The sequence below is a fragment of the Aquarana catesbeiana genome, linkage group LG07, assembly GCF_042186555.1.
Source record: "Aquarana catesbeiana isolate 2022-GZ linkage group LG07, ASM4218655v1, whole genome shotgun sequence".
NCBI classification, from domain to species: domain Eukaryota; kingdom Metazoa; phylum Chordata; class Amphibia; order Anura; family Ranidae; genus Aquarana; species Aquarana catesbeiana.
In genome coordinates, this window is record NC_133330.1 from 11,942,308 (window position 1) to 11,965,213 (window position 22,906).

General features: G+C 48.1%; 1 protein-coding gene across 4 annotated transcripts in view; it reads right to left on the reverse strand.

The window, feature by feature from the left end:
- Positions 1 to 22,906, reverse strand: part of CACNA2D2 (calcium voltage-gated channel auxiliary subunit alpha2delta 2) — a 339,422-nt gene that overhangs the window by 85,560 nt on the left and 230,956 nt on the right. For all 4 annotated transcript variants that reach the window (XM_073591600.1, XM_073591599.1, XM_073591598.1 and 1 more), the window contains exons 5-8: positions 8,232 to 8,276; positions 3,709 to 3,847; positions 333 to 464; positions 187 to 244 (exon numbers count right to left, since the gene is read on the reverse strand). In XM_073591600.1, the coding sequence (XP_073447701.1) occupies positions 187 to 244; positions 333 to 464; positions 3,709 to 3,847; positions 8,232 to 8,276 (374 nt within the window). The remainder of the gene's footprint in view (positions 1 to 186; positions 245 to 332; positions 465 to 3,708; positions 3,848 to 8,231; positions 8,277 to 22,906) is intronic.

Genomic DNA, 22,906 nt, shown 5'->3' on the forward strand with positions numbered 1-22,906 from the left:
CTTATTTGGGGGGTAGGGCTTATATTGCAGCCATCGCCGACAATCACGCTAGGTCTTATTTTTGGGTAGCCCTGTACCTTAGCAACTTACTGTTATATTTTGTATTCCTTTTATATCTTGGAGAGAAAAAAACTTAATAAAAACGACTGATGCAGAAAAAAAGCGAACCCTCCCAGGGGCACTCACCATGGGCGCCGGCGTACGTCGTAAAGGTCAATCTTGCTGGGTGCCCTCCACGGGGTGGCTGCAAAAGACAGAACACACATTTAGGGTGCCATTAACGTGCCAAGGCCACCTTACAGAACCTTTCCCCTCCCCCCCTCACCAGTCACCTGGGTAGTATCGGGTCACTCCGGTGGCGCTGCCAAACACCTGCCAGAGCAGCGTGGGGTCCTCCTGGCGGTTCTGGATGAAGACATTCTCCAGGGAGTCGGTCCAGTTCAGCTCGTTCAGGATGACGGTGGCTGGGGAGACACGGGTCAGCAGGGGGGGAGGGGGGACAGGGGTCAGCAGGGGGTAACTGGGATCAGCAGTTGGAGAGAGAGGTCCGCAGAGGGAAGAAGGGGGGGGGGGGAGGTCATCGCTCAAAAAGGGGGAATATCGCAGACAGGGAAACAAGCGGCGGCATTCAGAAGGAGGGGGGGGGGGTCAGCCAGGGGGGGGGAGGGGAGCGATTTTTGCGGGGTTCACATGCGGTAGATTGATTGGATGTGTTTAGATGCTGCAGTCTCACAATGAACCTTAACTAATTGCTTACATGTGATTAATTACACCCACTGACAGCTTATTAGATGCTAACAGCACTTAGCACCTCGACGTCTGACACCCTGAACACTTAATACAGCGTGAAATCACTTGTTAGCGGTGAAATACACAATGCGCTGCCACTTCGACCCTAAAACATCTCAATCCCGCCACCGAGCCCACTCCTCAAGCACCGCTTCCGCTGACCCTCTGCCTGTTCCAACGATCGACACTTTCTAAAGAGCCGCCCGATCGCTATAAATCAGGCAACCCGGGGGGGTGGGGGGGCGTGCGCCAGCTGCCGCCGAAACTACAAGTCCCAGCATGCCGAGATCGGAGGACGCCACGAGGCAGCTGCCGGCTCAACAGGACGCAATTCCATTAGCAACGCGAAGGCAGCAAAAAAACAGCTGAAGCCCCCGCAGTTCTTCTCCGTGACGACGTTATAGAAGGCCCCCCCGCCGCTCCCCCTCCTATATATCTATGTGACACCATCAATAAATCTCACTACACAAAACCATCAACAATCTGCTTCTCATTTCTTTAGAGGCCGATGTTCCTTCGCTCATCATTCCGTGGTCTGGAGCCTTCAATGGTGGAAGGGGAGTCCACAAATGTGGGTCTTATTCTGTCTTCCTATCCCACAGTTTTCCCTTTAAGTTGGACCTGATCTCAAAAAGTCAAACTTTGCTATTTCCACGTCTGAAGCTTTTCATTTATCTAGGTCAGTGGTCTCCAAATTGTGGCCCTTTGCTTGCCTGTATGTGGCCCTCGGGGCACCATTCCTCCCACTGATAAAAGGCAATATTCTTCCCATTGACACCAATGGGGCACTACTCCTACCACTGACACCAACAACGGGGCATTATTCCTTTCATTGGCACCGATGGGGCACTATTCCTCCCACTGACACCAATGATGGGGCACTATTCCTCCCACTGACACCAACAGTGGGAAACCATTTCTCTCACTGATACCAATAATAGGGCACTATTCCTCTCACTGACACCAATGATGGGGCACTACTCGTACCTCTTACACCAACAATGGGGCATTATTCCTCTCATTGACACCAACGCTGGAGCACTATTCCTCCCACTGACACCAAATATGGAGAACTATTCCTCCTGCTGACACCAACGACGGGACACCATTCCTCCCACTGACACCCATGATGGGGCACTATTCTTCCTACTGACACCAAACAGTGGGGAACTTTTCCTCCCACTGACACAAACGATGGCGCACCATTCCTCCGTCTGACACCAAGGATGGGGCACCATTCCTTCCACTGATACCAACCATGGGGCACTGTTCCTCCCACTGACACCAATGATGGGTCACTATTTTTCCCACTGATACCAATGATGGGGCACTATTCTTTCCACTGATACCAATGATGGGGCACTATTCTTCCCACTGATACCAATGATGGGGCACTATTCTTCCCACTGATACCAATGATGGGGCACTTATCCTCCCACTGGCACCAATGATGGGGCACTATTCTTCCCACTGATACCAATGATGGGGCTCCATTCCTCCCACTGATACCAATGATGGGGCTCCATTCCTCCCACTGATACCAATGATGGGGCTCCATTCCTCCCACTGACACCAATGATGGGGCACTATTCTTCCCACTGATACCAATGATGGGGCACTTATCCTCCCACTGGCACCAATGATGGGGCACTATTCTTCCCACTGATACCAATGATGGGGCTCCATTCCTCCCACTGATACCAATGATGGGGCTCCATTCCTCCCACTGACACCAATGATGGGGCACTATTCCTCCCACAGATACCAATGATGGGGCACTATTCCTCCCACTGACACCAATGATGGGACACTATTCTTCCCACCGATACCAATGATGGGGCACTATTCTTCCCACTGATACCAAGGATGGGGCACTATTCTTCCCACTGATACCAATGATGGGGCACTATTCCTCCCACTGATTCCAATGATGGGTCACCATTCCTCCCACTGATGCCAACCATGGGGCACTATTCTTCCCACTGACACCAATGATGGGACACTATTCTTCCCACTGACACCAACGTATACATCAGCAATACATCTACTATAAAAGAGACCCCGAGACCAGCCAATATGGTTTGGCCAAAGCAAGACCACCAATGATCAACGCTAAATAAATATTATAAAAAAATACTATTTTGTAGGTGCTTGAAATAGGAGTTCAAAAATCTACAAATAAACCTCGATTTGGGCAATGACCCCTTGGTGTTCCTGTCAGAAAATCAATCAATCTTTTGAACCTCACCTTGTAGCATCGCTTATTTTCCTAGTCCTCCTTTGTGGAACCTGGTCTTCATGATCACCTTCTCTGGAGATTAAAGGTCTCTACCTCGACCTCACTCCAACTTGTCATCCCCAAGGGGAAATCTTGAAATAATTTTCAGGTTTTGGTGAAGTCCTGCTATAACCAATTCACTGCGTGTCAGTTGGGAAAATGGCCATTACATTGGTGGCCAGTTGGAAGGATGCCCCCCGTGCGGCGGTGGTCAGAATGCCATCCTTATAGACATCTCTGCCAAGTGGCATTGGCCCCAGAACCGTACAGACACTATCAAACAGGAGGTCTATCAGCCACAGCTCAAGGAACCCCCCCAAGCAACCTTTGTAGGAACTCTAAGGTTTCACAGAGCCATGTTTGAGAATGGCTGCCCAATCTCTTTCACAGTTTGCTCACTGCGCCTCCTGCAGGATTCCAGCTCACACTACAACCAGCAGAGACAAATCTGCATTACTTATCGTTATATAAGATCTCCACAATGGACACAACTACGGAGACACAGCTCCTATTGATCACTAAACCATGTTTCAGTTCCCCATTACTGCAGCGGAAGCACAAGAATCCTAATTCTGCTTTAGTTGGGGGGTTCTAGAGGAAAATTTGGGGGTACGGAGGAGTTGGGTGCTTTGGATACTCACAACCCTTGTAGATGTCCGTAGGGATCTGCACCGCCGTGTACGAATAATTAACTTTGGCCTTGAAGTTCAGATCGTCTGTAAAATCTAGCTTGAGGGAGTGGCTGGCCTCTCTCAGCTCATCCTCCCCCTCTAGGTCATCCTGTTAAAGGAAGATGCCAAGTCAGGCCAAAGAATTGCGGTAAAGCTACACAACGCACTAAGTTTATTTATTTATTTTAAATGGAGCCTCAAGAATATCCTGCATCGGGGGTTATAATTCAGTTCCTAGCATGTGTACTGATTATCAGTCAATGTACCTGGGTGTGCGCAATGCTGACTCCTTGTTTCTGACTATTCTGAGCTCCTAGGAGCAATAAATCTGGACCTCTGGTGGTCGGAGCCATTTCCCATCACAGCGGGTGGAGCCACATATCAATATATGTGTATATGTACCTTTCTGGCGAAAACATAGTGTATAACCCACTATGGAGAAGGCCTCCCTCTCCCCTCCCCACTCTTGCCCGCCTGTTCAGATAGACCAATACAAAGTTTCATTTACAGAGAGATAGTCTGAAGGCAAACATCTTCTGCTATACTCCCTCATTGGTGCCAAGCAATATCGCTGTACGTATAGCCTCGCCTTGAGGTGGGTAAACCAGGATCATGGTTGCAGCTACAGCCACGATCCCGATACCATTCTCTTCAGTAGACAATTCTCTGTAACCCCTTAAATACCGGGCACTTTCACCCCCTTCCTGCCCAGGCCAGTTTTACCTTTCAGCGCTCTCACACTTTGAATGACAATTGCGGGGTCATGCAACATTGTACCCAAATTACATTTTTTATAATTTTGTTCACACAAATAGTTTTATTTTGGTGGTATTTAATCACCTCTGGGTTTTTATTTTTTGCTAAATAAACAAAAAAAAGACCAAAAATTAAAAAAAAAAATAAAAAAAAATTTTTTGTTGTTGTTTCCGTTAGGAAATTTTGCAAATAAATAATCCTTTCTTCATAAATTTAGGCCAAATTGTATTCTGCTACATTTCTTTGGTGAAAATATATTTTCAGTGTATATTATTTAGTCTGTAGGAAAGGTGTGTATATATATCTGAAAATCGATCAATCCTGATGTACTGACGGCCGACCTCATTTCTTGGAGGCCCGAAAACGCCAGGACAGTACAAATACCCCCCAAATGACCCCTTTTTGGAATGTAGACAGTCCAAGGTATTTGGTAAGATGCATGGCGAGTTTTCTGAAATTTTTTTTTTTTACATTTTTTGGCATTTTTTTTTAAAATGAAGATATTAAAAAAAAAAATTAAAATCACAATTTTTGTTTACATATTGCCATCAATGCAGTACAGCGTCCTCATATAATGCAGGGGTAGGCAACCACGGCCCTCCAGCTGTGGTGAAACTACAAGTCCCATGAGACATTGCAAGACCCTGACAATCACAGGCATGACTCCTAGAGGCAGAGGCATGATGGGATTTGTAGTTGCACCACAGCTGGAGTGCCGAGTGGTGGGGATCACGGACACTGACTGGTGACAGTACAAAAAAAAAAATTGCAGAAGCAGCTCCTCTCAGATCTAAAACAAACACAAGAGGGCACCTCCATCTAGGTGTAGGTCTGTTATGCTTTTTAATAAATTGCTACACCTAGATGGAGGCGCCCTTTTGTGTTTGTTTTTTTATGATTTTTGTATATGGCTAATGGCAGTTTTATGTTGGAATTTTTTGTAATAAAATTTGCTGGATTTTCGTTGTATTTTGTCATATTAATACTTCAGTTGGCATACAGTGTATCCAGAAAGTATTCACAGCGCTTCACTTTTTCCACATTTTGTTATGTTACAGCCTTATTCCAAAATTAATTAAATTCATTATTTTCCTCAAAATTATACAATCAATACCCCATAATGACAATGTGAAAAAAGTTTGTTTGAAATCTTTGCAAAGTTATATAAAAAAAAAAATCCCATGTACATGAGTATCACAGGCTCCTCCCATGTACATAAGTATCACAGGCTCCTCCCATGTACATAAGTATCACAGGCTCCTCCCATGTACATAAGTATCACAGACTCCTCCCATGTACATAAGTATCACAGGCTCCTCCCATGTACATAAGTATCACAGGCTCCTCCCATGTACATAAGTATCACAGGCTCCTCCCATGTACATAAGTATCACAGGCTCCTCCCATGTACATAAGTATCACAGGCTCCTCCCATGTACAGAAGTATCACAGGCTCCTCCCATGTACAGAAGTATCACAGGCTCCTCCCATGTACAGAAGTATCACAGGCTCCTCCCATGTACATAAGTATCACAGGCTCCTCCCATGTACATAAGTATCACAGTCTTTGCCATGACACTCAGAATTGAGCTCAGGTGCCTCCTGTTTCCACTGATCATCCTTCAGATGTTTCTACAACTTGATTGGAGTCCACCTGTGGTAAATTCAGTTGATTGGACATGATTTGGAAAGGCACACACCTGTCTATATAAAGGTCCCACAGTTATCAGTGGATGTCAGAGCACAAACCAAGCCATGAAGTCCAAGGAATTGTCTGTAGACCTCCCAGACAGGATTGTATGGAGGCACAGATCGGGGGAAGGGTACAGAAACATTTCTGCAGCATTGAAGGTCCCAATGAGCACAGTGGCCTCCATCATCTGTGAATGGAAGACGTTTGGAACCACCAGGACTCTTCCTAGAGCGGCCGCCCGGCCAAACTGAGAGATCGGGGGAGAAGGGCCTTAGTCAGGGAGGTGACCAAGAACCCCGATGGTCACTCTGACAGAGCTCCAGAATTTCTCCGTGGAGAGAGGAGAACCTTCCAGAAGAACGTCCATCTCTACAGCACTCCACCAATCAAGCTTGTATGGTAGAGTGGCCAGACGGAAACCACTCCTCAGTAAAAGGCACATGACAGCCCACCTTGGGTTTGCCAAAAGGCACCTGAAGGACTCTCAGACCACAAGAGACAAAATTCTCTGGTCTGATGAAACAAAGAGTGAACTCTTCGGCCTGAATGGCAAGCATCATGTCTGGAGGAAACCAGGCACCGCTCATCACCTTCCCAATACCTACAGTGAAGCATGGTGGTGGCAACATCATGCTGTGGGGATGTTTTTCAGCGGCAGGAACTGGGAGACTAGTCAGGATCGAGGGAAAGATGAATGCAGCAATGTACAGAGACATGCTTGATGAAAACCTCCTCCAGAGCACTCTGGACCTCAGACTGGGGCGAAGGTTCATCTTTCAACAGGACAAAGACCCTAAGCACACAGCCAAGATAACAAAGTAGTGGCTACTGGACAACTCTGTGAATGTCCCCGAGTGGCCCAGCCAGAGCCCAGACTTGAACCCGATTGAACATCTCTGGAGAGATCTGAAAATGGCTGTGCACCGACACTCCCCATCCAACCTGATGGAACTTGGAGAGGTCCTGCAAAGAAGAATGGGAGACGCTGCTCAAAAATAGGTGTGCCAAGCTTGTGGCGTTATACTCAAAAAGACTTGAGGCAGTACTTGGTGCCAAAGGAGCTTCACCAAAGTATTGAGCAAAGGCTGTGATACTTATGTACATGGGGGGAGCCTGTGATACTTATGTACATGGGAGGAGTCTGTGATACTTATGTACATGGGGGGAGCCTGTGATACTTATGTACATGGGAGGAGCCTGTGATACTTATGTACATGGGAGGAGCCTGTGATACTTATGTACATGGGAGGAGCCTGTGATACTTATGTACATGTGAGTAACCTGTGATACTTATGTAAGTGGGAGGAGCCTGTGATACTTATGTGCATGGGAGGAGCCTGTGATACTTATGTACATGGGAGGAGCCTGTGATACTTATGTAAGTGGGAGGAGTCTGTGATACTTATGTACGTGGGAGGAGCCTGTGATACTTATGTGCATGGGAGGAGCCTGTGATACTTATGTACATGGGAGGAGCCTGTGATACTTATGTAAGTGGGAGGAGTCTGTGATACTTATGTACGTGGGAGGAGCCTGTGATACTTATGTACATGGGAGAAGCCTGTAATACTTATGTACATGGGAGGAGCCTGTGATACTTATGTAAGTGGGAGGAGTCTGTGATACTTATGTACGTGGGAGGAGCCTGTGATACTTGTGTACGTGGGAGGAGTCTTTGATACTTATGTACATGGGAGGAGCCTGGGATACTTATGTACATGGGATGTTTTATTTTTAATAAATTTGCAAAGATTTCTAACAAACTCCTCTCACGTTGTCATTATGGGGGATTGATTGTAGAATTTTGAGGAAAATAATGAATTTAATCCATTTTGGAATAAGGCTGTAACATAACAAAATGTGGAAAAAGTGAAGCGCTGTGAATACTTTCCCGATGCACTGTAAAGTCCCGCATTTTGTTTGTCTTGTCTTCATAAATAAAAAAAAACATACAGTATATAAATCATCAGTGCAAAAATATATACATATAGAAATAAAATAAAATACTATTGACAGCACTTTGGGAATTTGCAATGCTACTTACGTATTCTGTATCAGCCTTGGCATCATAGTACTCGATATCTTCCTCCTAAAAAATAAAGCATTCAGTGTATAAGGGAAGTGTGAGAATATAAGACGACGATATTACAGCAGCCACACATTTCGATCAGAGCCGCAGGAACATGCGTTGTGCGCTAACGCCGCTGCAACAGTCTGAACGGGCCCACAGCGATCAACAGCACAACGTAAAGATCAATGGTGATGATATTGATTCCTGTTGCTCTGCCTTGTTGAAAGAGTGTGATAAATGTGTACAATTTACAACATTTCTGAGTCTCTAATTGCCAGGCACGTGTAGAAGAATTCAAATCTTCAGGCCTGCGTGTGGCCACTCCTCCTTCTTTAGCTCTGTGGGTGCTCTGCGATAGGAGCGCCCCCTGCTGTCAGTGTGACAGGTGGGTCTTATACATTCAGCTTCCATATTCAAATGTTTCATTAATCTGATCTATCCATATCATTTTTCCTCTAATTTTTGTTTTTAATATTTCAGGAGTTTTTTTTATATATATAATTTTGATACAGATTTGCCAAATTTATAAGGAATTTTTTTTTGGATTAGTACAGCCTTATAAGGCAGTAGGTGGATGGCATTTAAAGCCATTCCCTAATTTTTGTTTTTATTATTTCCTTTTTATTACTTTGTTGGTTTTAGATTCCACAGTTTTTTCAGGAGTTTTTTTTTTTTTTTTAATATAATTTTGATACAAATTTGCCAAATTTATAAGGAAAAAAAAGTTAGGATTAGTACAGCCTTATAAGTGAGTAGAGTAGGTGGATGGCATTTAAAGCCATTCCCAATTTTTTTTTTTATTATTTCCTTTTTATTACTTTGTTGGTTTTAGATTCCACAATTATTTTAGGAGTTTTTTTTATATATATATATAATTTTGATACAAATTTGCCAAATTTCTAAGGAAAAAAAAATTAGGGTTAGTACAGCCGTATAAGGGAGTAGGTGGATGGCATTTAAAGACATTCCCGAATTTTTGTTTTTATTATTGCCTTGTTATTACTTTGTTGCTTTTTGATTCCATAATTAATTCAGAAGTTTTTTTTTAATATATAATTTTGATACAAATTTGCCAAATTTATAAGGAAAAAAAAGTTAGGGTTAGTACAGCCTTGATTCCACAATTATTTCAGGAGTTTATTTTTTTATATATATTTTAATACAAATTTGTCAAGTTTATAAGGAGCTTAGGGAAAAAAAATTAGGTTTAGTACAACCTTTATAAGAGTGTAGGCGGATGGCATTTAAAGCACCGCAACATACAGACCCCTCCCCCTCCTGTTGTTTTTGAACGCTACACGCAGGGGCTCGTGCAATGTGCGCTTGGCTGTTTTATCACACTAATAACATAGATGTGCTCATCAAAACAACTAAGTTCGTCCCCCCCAGTGGAGGCGAGGCTTGGGATGGGCAGAGAGGGGCGGCTGCTGTGTGATGGGCGGGCGCCACAAGGAGATTTTGGTTGTGGGAGATTTGTGTTGGGTGGGAGAATTTGGGGGAAGCAGGGGGTAAAAATTGTTCTGGGGTGGGAAATTTGGGGGGGGGGGGTGCTAGGAAAGGTGATTTGGGGTTTTGTGTTGAGAGGGGGGATGGGGGAAGAGGATTTGTGCTAGAAAGGGGGATTTTGGGTGTTTGTGCTGGAAGAGGTGATATTGTTGAGGGGGGATGGGATTTGTGCTAGGAGGCTAATTTTTTTTTTTTTTTGGGGTGGGGGGCGGGGTTGTGCTGGGAAAAGGATTTGGAGTGGGGGGAGAAGATGTGCTAGGAGGGGTCATTTTTTTGGGGGGGGGATATGTGCTGGGAAAAGGATTTGGAGTTGGGGGAGAAGATGTGTATTTGGAGGGGGGGGGTTTGAAGAGTAGAGGATTTGTGCTAGGAGGGGTAATTTTTTTTGGGGGGGGGGGATGTGTAATAGGAGACCTGAGGGGAGAGAGAATTTGAGCTGGGAGGGGGGATTTCAGCAGGGGGGGCAGATCTGTCCTGGGAGGAGGGGGGGATTTATGCTTAGGGGGTAAGCATGCGGATTAGCGTTCAATAATTTTTTTGCTAACACATAATGCTCATATATCTTGGGGGTGGGGGTGGGGCGCAGTTTGGCATGTTTGCCCTGGGCTCTAGACGGCCTTGTCCCAGCACTGGGGGCTTTGCTGACCTTTCACATCGCCCTCTGCACCCGCTTGGCTCCGTTCACACCAGAGACACGGGCAAAAACGCTAGTCTCTGCAAACACGTGAAAAGCGCAGAAGGCGCTTGTGGCGACATTATTTCTTAAGGGCACCTCAAACGCAAGTAGAAGTCCCATGTTTTGCTGTGTGACGCAAAATGCGCTTGGTCTCATGTCCAAGGCCCCGTTTACAATTGAGTGTAGCAGAAACATGCATTTACGCAAACGCGCGAAAAACACACTAGAATTCGCAAACGCTTGTGGTGGCTTTATTTCCTAATGGCACCCCAAACGCATGTAGCAGCCGTGTGTTTAACTGCGCATTTTACAAGTAAAAAAAGCGTTATAAACTCGCAACACAGAGAATGCTTGGCTCATGTCCAAAATTTGGTACATGAGCTTCTTTAGCATGTTTTTGAGTGGAGGGAGGCTCATTCAAATAAATGGTGCAGCTCCAAAAACACGCCCAAAAATAGATGCATAGTAGCGCTGCTCAAGTATAAACGAGAGGTGTACACAACTGCCAGTAATAGAAGCTCCGCCCCCTTCCTCTGTTTGGTGCTTTTGTGCGGGCCCTGCCTTTTTGCTCACCTCCGGCCTGTCATAGTCTACAGGCTTACCCCTGGCGTGGGGTTGAGCGAGGACGTGTGGTCAGTGCGGACGTGCGGTGAGTTTGGCCGCAGCACTACACCCCCAGGTTCTTAAGGAGTTAAGATCAACATTATAATAATGACTGAAAATATATACAAAGTTGAAATGCCACGATTTCCCGTCTAAGGCTGCACAAATAGTGGGGGCGTGCGGGTGTGCGGTGAGTGTGGACATGCAGTGAGAGGGGAGAGTGGGGGGCGTGTGGTGAGTGCGGACGTGCAGAGATTGCGGTGAGTGGGGGCGTGCGGTGAGTGGGGGCGTGCGGTGAGTGCGGATGTGCGGTGAGTGGGGGGCGTGCGGTGAGTGCGGATGTGCGGTGAGTGGGGGGCGTGCGGTGAGTGCGGATGTGCGGTGAGTGCGGTGAGTGGGAGGCGTGCGGTGAGTGCGGATGTGCGGTGAGTGGGAGGCGTGCGGTGAGTGCGGATGTGCGGTGAGTGGGGGGCGTGCGGTGAGTGCGGATGTGCGGTGAATGCGAATGTCCGGACATGCGGTCAGTGCAGGGGCGTGCGGTCAGTGCAGTGCGGGCGTACGGTGAAAGGGGGCGTGCGGTCAGTGTAGTGCGGGCATGCGGTGAGTGGAGGCATGCGGTCAGTGCAGTGCCGACGTGCGGTGATTGGGGGCTTGCGGTGAGTGGGGGTGTATGGTCAGTGCGGATGTGCGGTGAGTGGGGGTGTGTAGTCAGTGAGGTGCGGACGTGTGGGCGTACAGTGAGTGGGGGCGTGCAGTCAGTGCGGACATGAGGTGAGTGGGGGCGTGCGGTCAGTGCAGTGCAGACGTGCAGTGAGTGGGGGCGTGCAGTCAGTGCGGACGTGAGGTGAGTGGGGGCGTGCGGTCAGTGCGGTGCAGACGTGCAGTGAGTGGGGGCGTGCGGTCAGTGCGGACGTGAGGTAAGTGGGGGGCGTGCGGTGCGGATGTGCGGTGAGTGGGGGCGTGTGGTCAGTGTAGACGTGTGGTGAGTGTGGCGAGTGGTGGGCGTGCGGTGAGTGCGGGCTTGCGGTCAGTGCAGTGCGGGCATGCGGTGAGTGCGGATGTGCGGTGAGTGCGGGTGTGCGGTGAGTGGGGGGCGTGCGGTGAGTGCGAATGTCCGGACATGCGGTCAGTGCGGGCGTGCGGTCAGTGCAGTGCAGGCATGCAGTGAGTGGGGGAGTGCGGTGCCGACGTGCGGTGAGTGCGGTGAGTGGGGGCGTACGGTCAGTGCGGAAGTGCGGTGAGTGGGGGCGTGTGGTCAGTGAGGTGCGGACGTGTGGGCGTACAGCGAGTGGGGGCGTGCAGTCAGTGCGGATGTGAGGTGAGTGGGGGCGTGCGGTCAGTGCGATGCAGATGTGCAGTGAGTGGGGGCGTGCGGTTAGTGCAGACGTGAGGTGAGTCGGGGGCGTGCGGTGCGGACGTGCGGTGAGTGCAGGCGTGCGGTGAGTGCGGATGTGCGGTCAGTGCGGATGTGAGGTGAGTGGGGGCGTGCGGTCAGTGCGATGCAGATGTGCAGTGAGTGGGGGCGTGCGGTTAGTGCAGACGTGAGGTGAGTGGGGGGCGTGCGGTGCGGACGTGCGGTGAGTGCGGATGTGAATTGAGTGGGGCCGTGCGGTGAGTGCGGATGTGCGGTCAGTGCGGATGTGAGGTGAGTGGGGGCGTGCGGTCAGTGCGGACAGTGCGATGCAGATGTGCAGTGAGTGGGGGCGTGCGGTTAGTGCAGACGTGAGGTGAGTGGGGGGCGTGCGGTGCGGACGTGCGGTGAGTGCGGATGTGCGGTCAGTGCGGATGTGAGTTGAGTGGGGGCGTGCGGACGTGCGGTCAGTGCGGATGTGAGGTGAGTGGGGGCGTGCGGATGTGCGGTCAGTGCGGATGTGAGGTGAGTGGGGGCGTGCGGTCAGTGCGGACGTGCAGTCAGTGCGGATGTGAGGTGAGTGGGGGCGTGCGGTCAGTGCGGACGTGCGGTCAGTGCGGACGTGAGGTGAGTGGGGGCGTGCGATCAGTGCGGACGTGAGGTGAGTGGGGGCGTGCGGTCAGTGCAGACGTGCAGTGAGTGGGGGTGTGCGGTGAGTGCGGAGAGTGGGTGAGTGGGGGCGTGCAGTGAGTGGGGGCGCGTGGTCAGTGAGGTGCGGACGTGCAGACGTGCAGTGAGTGCGGATGTGCGGTCAGTGTGGATGTGCGGTCAGTGCGGATGTGTGGTCAGTGCGGATGTGCGGTCAGTGCGGATGTGCGGTCAGTGCGGATGTGCGGTCAGTGTGGATGTGCGGTCAGTGCGGATGTGCGGTCAGTGCGGATGTGCGGTCAGTGTGGATGTGCGGTCAGTGTGGACGTGCGGTGAGTTTGGCCGCAGCACTACACTCTCTGGTTCTTAAGGAGTTAAGATCAACATTATAATAATGACTGAAAATATTTACAAAGTGGAAATGCCGCGATTTCCCGTAAAAAGCGGCACAAATAGAGAATTACGCAGAGGGTTATTTGGAAGAATGCATAAAGTGCACTTGTGAGTGATCGGCGAATGATTGGGAAATGGGGGATCCCGGCCGGCGGAGTCATCCAGGTAAACACGTCCATTTAGGAGCCGAGCGGCGATATGATGATATGCGGTTTTGGCGCTGGATCGCTCCCATCATTCTCTGGATGTGCCGGGCTGGGTTTGCTCCATTGCTATTCCAGTCATTCCGCCCCCCTCCTTCCCGCGCTCTCCTCTGTGCGCTCTATTCCGCTCCCCCCCCCCCCCCTCGCTGTTTCCCCCCTCCTCCGCTCTCATTGCCCTGCAGCATAATGAAAGCTGACATTATATCAAACATTATAAAGACTCTCATTTGATGAGGATCATTCGTCAACACACAAACCTATTAACCAGCAAAAAAAAAAATACACCCGTTCACCACTCCCGCCCCGCGTGCCGCGTGCATCTGAGAGGGGCCGACCTCTCTCTGCAGACGGATCCTGACTGCTAATCGCAGCCTCCGCTCTACGCCAACTGCAAAAAAAATAAAAAATTCAGGTGAACTCGGCGACAAGGTCACCGGCAAGGACAGAGCCGTCACGTTCCCCCACCTGCGGCCTCCTTCTACCTGCCGCCGAGGTAGCGCTGCGACAAGGATCATTATCGGCGTGGAGCACGTAGGGGGCGCCGGCGCGATGCTCTGCGATTGGTTTTCACAGGAAGGAGCGGAGATACCAACGGCAAAATCCGCAAAAAGGGGTCTGGGAAAGCCGTTTACGTTCTGTTCATGGCGGAGAACGTTCAGAGCGTGAAAGGAAAATAAATATTTACATAGTAAACGGGCAGATCTGTAAACCACCCGCACCGCGGGCACACCGCGCCCATGATACTCCGCCACCGTGGTGCTGGGTGCTAATAACAAAGAACTCCGGGGGGATACTAAAGATACAAATTATGGGGTATGAATATGAGTAGTACGAGTATGTGTAAAAGTATTAGGAGTAGTAATCTCACTATGATTATGAGAAGTAGTAGTAGTAGTATGAGTATTAGCATGAGCAGTAGTATGAGAAGTAGTGGGAGTAGTAGTATGAGTATGTGTAGTAGTATGAGGAGAAGTAGTATGAGTAGTAGTAGTATGATTATGAGGAGTAGTATGAGTATGAGGAGTAGTAGTATGAGTATGAGGAGTAGTATGAGTATGAGGAGTAGTAGTATGAGTATGAGTAGTATGAGTGGTAGTATGAGGAGTAGTAGTAGTATAAGGAGTAGTAGTATGAGTGTGAGTAATAGTATGAGGCATAGTAGGAGTATGAGGAGTAGTAGTATCAGTATGAGTAGTAGTATGAGGAGAAGTAGTATGAGTATGAGTAGTAATAATATGAGTATGAGTAGTAGTATGAGTAGTAGGAGTATGAGGAGTAGTAGTATCAGTATGAGTAGTAGTATTAGGAGTAGTAGTATCAGTATAAGTAGTAGTATGAGGAGTAGTAGGAGTAGTAGTATCAGTATGAGTAGTAGTATGAGGAGAATTACTGAGTAGTAGTATGAGTGTGAGTAGGAGGAGTAGTATGAGTAGTAGTAGTATGAGAAGGAGTAGTAGTATGAGTATAAGTAGTAGTATGAGGAGTAGTATGAGTAGTAATAGTATGAGTATGAGTAGTAGTAGTAGTATGAGGAGTAGTAGGAATAGTAGTAGTATGGGTATGAGGAGTAGTAGTAGTATGAGGAGTAGTAGGAATAGTAGTAGTATGGGTATGAGGAGTAGTAGTATCAGTATTAGTAGTATGAGCAGTAATAGTATGAGTATTAGTAGTAATATGAGGAGTAGTAGGAGGAGTAGTAGTATCAGTATGAGTAGTAGTATGAGGAGAAGTAGTATGAGTAAGAGTAGTAGTATGAGAAGTAGTAGGAGTAGTGGTAGTATGAGTATGAGTAGTAATATGAGGAGTAGTACGAGTATGAGTAGTATGAGTATAAGGAGTAGTATGAGGAGTAGTAGTAGTGGCAATAGTAGTAAAAACCAAGAGGTGCAGGTACCTAAATTTGACCTGTTATAAGACACTTGCCCTCCCTGTAGAGCAGAGCTCAGACTGGGAGAGGGAGAAATAACACGAGGACATCTAGCAGCAGAAATGAAGTACTGCAGAGGACAGCTCTGGATTAAAGCTGAGAATATTGCAGCAAAGAGCACACTGATAGAAGGAGAGAGCAGAGTGACAGAGAGATTAGCTCATCTACTTGCTGCTTCTCCTTTCACTGTCCAGTCGGGTGCTTAGAGGTGGGTTTAATTATGCTGGTGGTCATTTCAGGACATCTAGTGGCAGAAAAGAAGTACTGCAGGGGGGAGATCCTGAATTTGACCTGCTATTAGCCTCCCACAATTCCTGTACAGCAGAGCTCAGACTAGGAAAGGGAGAAGCAGCACAGGGAACCAATCATATGTGTTGCAGTGCTTATGTGCTGACAAGGAGCATGCTGAGAGAGCAGAGCGACAGAGAGATTAACGTATCTATTTGCTGCTTCTCCTTTCACTGTCCAGTCACAGGCTGAGGTTGGGAGCTTTGAAGTGGGTTTAATGATGCTGGTCGTCACCTTGAGACATCTAGTGGCAGAAAAGAAATACTGCAGGGGACAGCTCTGGATTGAAGATGAATACTGCAGAATATTTTTTTTTTAAATCTTGAACCTGACCTGCTATCAGTCTCTTACAATTCTTGTACAGCAGAGCTCAGACTATGACAGAGAGAAGCAGCAGAAGGAGCCAAACAGATGTGCTGAGCATGGTGATAGGGGGAGAAAATGAATCTACTGCTGCAGTACTTCTTTCCACCACTAGATGTCCTCAGATGACCACCAGGATCATTAAACCCACTTCCAAGCGCCTGCCCCGTCCTGCGACTGGACAGTGAAAGGAGAAGCAGCACAGAGATGAGCTGCTGCAGCTGTGAGCTTGGTATCGGCTTCAACAGCTGGTGAGGGGCTTTCTGATAAAAGTGATCACTTTTTATTGGACTCTCAAAGCAAGACACCCCCCACACCCCCCCAGGGGGGGCACTCGCCATAGTTCCCGAGCTCTCCCGTTCCTCCCGGGGGGCTCAGGACCACAGGAAGCAGCTTGAGAGCAGGAGGAACTCAGGGAACACCTTGATCCCTCCTGTGACTGATGACCCTGGAAGTGATGTGTATTGGGCCACTTCCTGGGTCACAGATATCATTCCTCGGCTGGTGTAGCTGGAGATGCGGCGATTGCAGAATGATCAACGCTTTAATATCTGCTTTGGAGGGCAGAGAAGACATTGGGGGTCCAATAGACCCCCACAATATCACCATGAAGAGGACCTGTCACCTCCCGTTGTTAACACATAGGAGGCCTTTCAGCCCCCCTTGTGATTGCAATAAAGTAGCAAGAAATAAATAAATAAATAAAAAAAGTGTAACAGTGTAAAAAAAATAAAAAATATATAAAATAAATAAAAATAATTTTAACATTTTTACAGCACCCCAGTCACCCCCCTAATATAAAAAGTGCAGCGTAGGGTAAGCATGTGTGTATATACTGTAAATAACAATTGCGCACACATCTGAGGTATCTTCACAAATGCGTCAAAGTGAAATTGATAATTCCAGGGTCATAATTCACAGCCTCTGAAGGCTTTAAAAGCATCGACCATGGAGAATTTTGGGTACCGTACTTTTTTTTTTTTTTTTTGCGATTCCATGGACAGGCGCAATTTAAAAGCTTGGATGCCTAGAATCTATTTTCTCGACACAATCAAATTTTTTTTATATTCTACCAAAATTAGGTATTATATTGTATTTGCTTGCGCTTAAAGTAATTTTAGTGTTTTGTTTTTTTTCCTGAAAATATATGTTTGATAGATGCGCAAATAAATACTGCACAGCAAAGAAAACTGCAACTACCGTCATTTTATTTTCCAGAGTCTCTGCTTTCACAAAATATAGATATATAAAATAAAATAATTTAAAAAAAATTATATATATATATATATATATATATATATATATATATATATATATATATTTAAAACACAAATTTAAATAAAAATAATTAATAAATGAAGAGAAGGGGAATAAGAAGGAGGAAGACGGTAGATGGTAGAAAAAGAAAGAAGAAAGAAGGAAGAAGAAGGAGAAAGGAAGAAGAAAGAAGAAAGAAAAAAAAGAAAGAAGGAGGTAGAAGAAGGAAAACGGTAGAAGGAAGAAGGCAGAAGAAGAAGAAGAAAGAAGAAGGTGGGAGAAGAAGAAGGAGAAGAAGGAAGAAGAAGAAGGAGAAGAAGGTGGAAGGAGAAGAAGGAGAAGAAGGTGGAAGGAGAAGAAGGTGGAAGGAGAAGAAGGAGGAAGGAGAAGAAGGAGAAGAAGGTGGAAGGAGAAGAAGGAGAAGAAGGTGGAAGAAGAAGAAGAAGAAGGTGGAAGAAGGTAGAAGGAGAAGAAGAAGGAGGAAGAAGGTGGAAGAAGAAGAAGGTGGAAGAAGAAGGAGGAAGAAGGTGGAAGAAGAAGGAGGAAGAAGAAGAAGAAGAAGAAGAAGGAGAAGGAGAAGAAGAAGGAGAAGAAGAAGGAGAAGGAGAAGGAGAAGGAGAAGGAGAAGGAGGAGGAAGAAGGTGGGAAAAGAAGAAGGAGGAGAAGGAGAAGAAGAAAGAAGAAAGAAGAATTAAGAAAGAAGAAAGGAGGGAGATGAAGAATAAAGAAGAAGAAAGAAGGAAGACGAAGAAGAAGAAAGAAGAAAAAATGAAGAAGAAAGAAGGATGAAGAAGGAAAAAGGAGGAGGAAGAAAAGAGGAAGGAAGGAAGGAAGGAAGGAAGGAAGGAAGGGAGGGAAGGAAGGAAGGAAGGAAGGCAGGAAGGAAGAACAATGAAGAAGGAAGAAGATTATAAAAATAATTAAAAAAATAAAATAGCTATAAAAATTATTAAAATAAAAATGACAAATAAAATGAATGAATAAAGAGAATAATAATGAAAATTATAAAATAATTAAAAAATAAATTAGTAATAATAAAAATAAAATTAATGCTTTATTAATTAATAAAATGAATATAAAATATATACTTTTTGTGGGGCTTATAGTCATTTCCAGAAAAAACTGCAGATTTGAAGGTGTGCCTCGGTAGACGAGGGGTCAAATCAGATTGTTTCTGAACCTATTAAGGAAATGAGGTGCGGCGGCCAGACAAATAAAACCCCGATGAAGGGCTGTGATGATTGGCTCTTGGCTCGCTTTTTGAATTTTTTCCAACTATTTTAACACTGGGAGGGCCCCATTGGCTCGGTCTCATCCCTTTTGCTTCCCTTACTATGTCCACCAGTGCCTGAAACATGTCAGGGTGGCATGTACATTGCCATACATGGTGCACAGTGTAGCCCCCCCACACACTCTCATTCCCATTTCTGGAATTACAGGAAGATAATATAAAGAAGGATTATGGATTTTATATTAGAAGTGTTTTTGGCCCCTATTTTTTTTTTTTTTCCTGGATTGAAGGATTTCTGCTGTTTGTCATTCGCTGAGATTTTTTTTTTTCGATGGCTCCGGCCGCTTTCCTCGCTTCCAGTGACACAAGACGCTCTAATTATGTGAAGGTCACATCTCAGGGACAAAGGACGTTCCGTTCCGGCACAGAGAATCGAAATGACACAAATTTACCCCACAAGGAGCCCGCGGCCAGCCGAGCGAACGATCGCTCACATCATGTCATCCTGGAGAGTCCGTCATTATGGCCGGAGCACATCCCAGCACCCAATCCCTCATCATCCCTCCAACGCCGGCGTCCAATCCCTCATCATCCCTCCAACGCCAGTGCCCAATCCCTCATCATCCCTCCAACGCCAGTGCCCAATCCCTCATCATCCCTCCAAAGCCGGCATCCAATCCCTCATCATCCCTCCAACGCCAGTGCCCAATACCTCATCATCCCTCCAACGCCGGCACCCAATCCCTCATCATCCCTCCAACGCCGGCACCCAATCCCTCATCATCCCTCCAAAGCCGGCATCCAATCCCTCATCATCCCTCCAACGCCAGTGCCCAATCCCTCATCATCCCTCCAACGCCGGCGCCCAATCCCTCATCATCCCTCCAACGCCGGCACCCAATCCCTCATCATCCCTCCAAAGCCGGCATCCAATCCCTCATCATCCCTCCAACGCCAGCGCCCAATCCCTCATCATCCCTCCAACGCCGGCGTCCAATCCCTCATCATCCCTCCAACGCCGGCGCCCAATCCCTCATCATCCCTCCAACGCCGGCGTCCAATCCCTCATCATCCCTCCAACGCCGGCGCCCAATCCCTCATCATCCCTCCAACGCCGGCGTCCAATCCCTCATCATCCCTCCAACGCCGGCACCCAATCCCTCATCATCCCTCCAACGCAGACGCCCAATCCCTCATCATCCCTCCAACGCCGGCGCCCAATCCCTCATCATCCCTCCAACGCCGGCGCCCAATCCCTCATCATCCCTCCAACGCTGGCGCCCAATCCCTCATCATCCCTCCAACGCCGACGCCCAATCCCTCATCATCCCTCCAACGCCGACGCCCAATCCCTCATCATCCCTCCAACGCAGACGCCCAATCCCTCATCATCCCTCCAACGCAGACGCCCAATCCCTTATCATCCCTCCAACGCAGACGCCCAATCCCTCATCATCCCTCCAACGCAGACGCCCAATCCCTCATCATCCCTCCAACGCAGACGCCCAATCCCTCATCATCCCTCCAATGCCAGCTCCCAATCCCTCATCATCCCTCCAACGCCGACGCCCAATCCCTCATCATCCCTCCAACGCAGACGCCCAATCCCTCATCATCCCTCCAACGCAGACGCCCAATCCCTCATCATCCCTCCAACGCCGACGCCCAATCCCTCATCATCCCTCCAACGCCGGCGCCCAATCCCTCATCATCCCTCCAACGCCGGCGCCCAATCCCTCATCATCCCTCCAACGCCTGCGCCCAATCCCTCATCATCCCTCCAACGCCTGCGCCCAATCCCTCATCATCCCTCCAACGCCAGTGCCCAATCCCTCATCATCCCTCCAACGCAGACGCCCAATCCCTCATCATCCCTCCAACGCCGGCGCCCAATCCCTCATCATCCCTCCAACGCCGGCGCCCAATCCCTCATCATCCCTCCAACACCGGCGCCCAATCCCTCATCATCCCTCCAATGCCGACGCCCAATCCCTCATCATCCCTCCAACGCCGGCGCCCAATCCCTCATCATCCCTCCAACACCGGCGCCCAATCCCTCATCATCCCTCCAACGCCGACGCCCAATCCCTCATCATCCCTCCAACGCAGACGCCCAATCTCTCATCATCCCTCCAACGCCGGCACCCAATCCCTCATCATCCCTCCAACGCCGGCGCCCAATCCCTCATCATCCCTCCAACGCCAGCTCCCAATCCCTCATCATCCCTCCAACGCCAGCAGGCCTGAAATCACCAACATGGCCGCCAGCCGGTACAGCGCGATCCCGCCGCGTTATCGATCCCACCTCCGGCCTTCCCTTCAGTCTTGCACAGTTGTAGCGGCTCCTCTTCTGGACTGAAACGACTTCCTCTGATTTCACCGCACACTGTGAGCTTCTCACCATGTGCGTCAGAAACTGCAGCAAGTCAGAGAGCGCCCCGCCCCATTTCCCGGCTGGCAGACACACAGCATCATCTAGCCCTTTCCTCCCCAGACTTAAAATTTGCTGCACATGTATTTGGCAGGTAGCATTGTGTTGAATGCGCCTGATTAAAGTGGACCTGTCATTGGATATATTTTCTCATGCTAACTAGTGTCAATGTAACCCGTCCAGGTATTTATTACTTCACACAGCGATCACAAGACTCCCCCCGACGATGTCTTCATCTGATTTCCCCTCTAGAAGGATGGCGCCATCTTTGTTCAGGCATCATCCAGGACTTGCTACAAAGGTACAATGTACAGTCTGATCACTGGGGGAGGGGAGACTGAGGAAATGCTTCCTCCTCCTTCTACAAAGTTACAATGTACAGTCTGGTCACTAGGGGAGGGGAGACTGGGGAAATGCCTCCTCCTACAAAGTTACAATGTACAGTCTGATCACTGGGGGAGGGGAGACTTCGGAAATCCTTCCTTCCGCCTGCAACAGACTGATGACATCATCTCAGTCAAGGCAAAGTCACTGGGGGAGGAGAGACGGACGAAATGATTCCTCCTGCCTGCAGCAGACATCCTCTTGGCCTAGGCATAGTCACTGGGTGAGATGAGATTGACGAAATGATTCCTCCTGCCTGCAGCAGACGAATTACATCATTCAAGCCAAGGCATAGTCACTGGGTGAGAGGAGACTTTGGAAATGCTTCCTTATGCCTACAGCAGACTGGTGACATCATCTAAGCATAGGTATAGTAACTGGGGGAGCGGAGACTAGGGAAATGCTTTCTCCTGTCTGCAGCAGACTAATGGCTTAATCTCAGCCAAGGCAAAGTCACTGGGGAAGAGGAGACTGAGGAAATGATTTCTCCTGCCTGCAGAAGACTAATGACATCCACTTGGCCTATGCATAGTCACTGGGTGAGAGAAGACTGAAGAAATGCTTCCCCCTGCCTACAGCAGAGTGATGACATCATCTCAGCCTAGGTATAGGAACTGGGGGAGCAGAGACTGAGAAAATGCTTCCTCCTGCCTGCATCAGACTGATGACATCATCTCAGCCTAGGTATAGGAACTGGGGGAGCAGAGACTGAGAAAATGCTTCCTCCTGCCTGCATCAGACTGATGACATCCTCTTGGCCTAGGCAAAGCCACTGGGAGATGGGAGACTGACAAAATGCTTCCTGCTGCCTGCAGCAGACTAATGGCTTCATCTTAGCCAAGGCAAAATCACCAGGGAAGAGGAGACTGACGAAATGATTCCTCCTGCCTGCAGCAGACTGATGACATCATCTCAGCCTAGGTATAGTAACTGGGGGAGCGGAGACTGGGGAAATGCTTTCTCCTGTCTGCAGCAGACTCTCAACCTGAGCAAAATTATTTACCGGAGCTCAAGGACAGATTTTTATTGATGGAAAGGGGGCGCTTATCCCAAAAAAATGACCCTGTTGCTGTATATTGTGACAAGTCGGGATTTATTCATGGGGACTTGTAATGGCGCTGACAGGTTCCCTTGCATTGGCAGGGTGCTTTGGGGTGCCATTAAGAATGAATTACACCACAACACCCCGATGTGCAGCGCATGCTAACCTGGTGACAGGTGTGAATCCGGCCCAAACCTCACCTGTCCGGGTGTTTTTTGTCTCGATTCGAAAAAAAAAAAAAAAGTAAAAAATGTTATAAAAGGTTTCCATTTTTCTCGGATAGGAATAGAATGCGGAATGTTGTGTGATTGGACAGGAGAAGGAAGACAAGGATATGCCATCCCT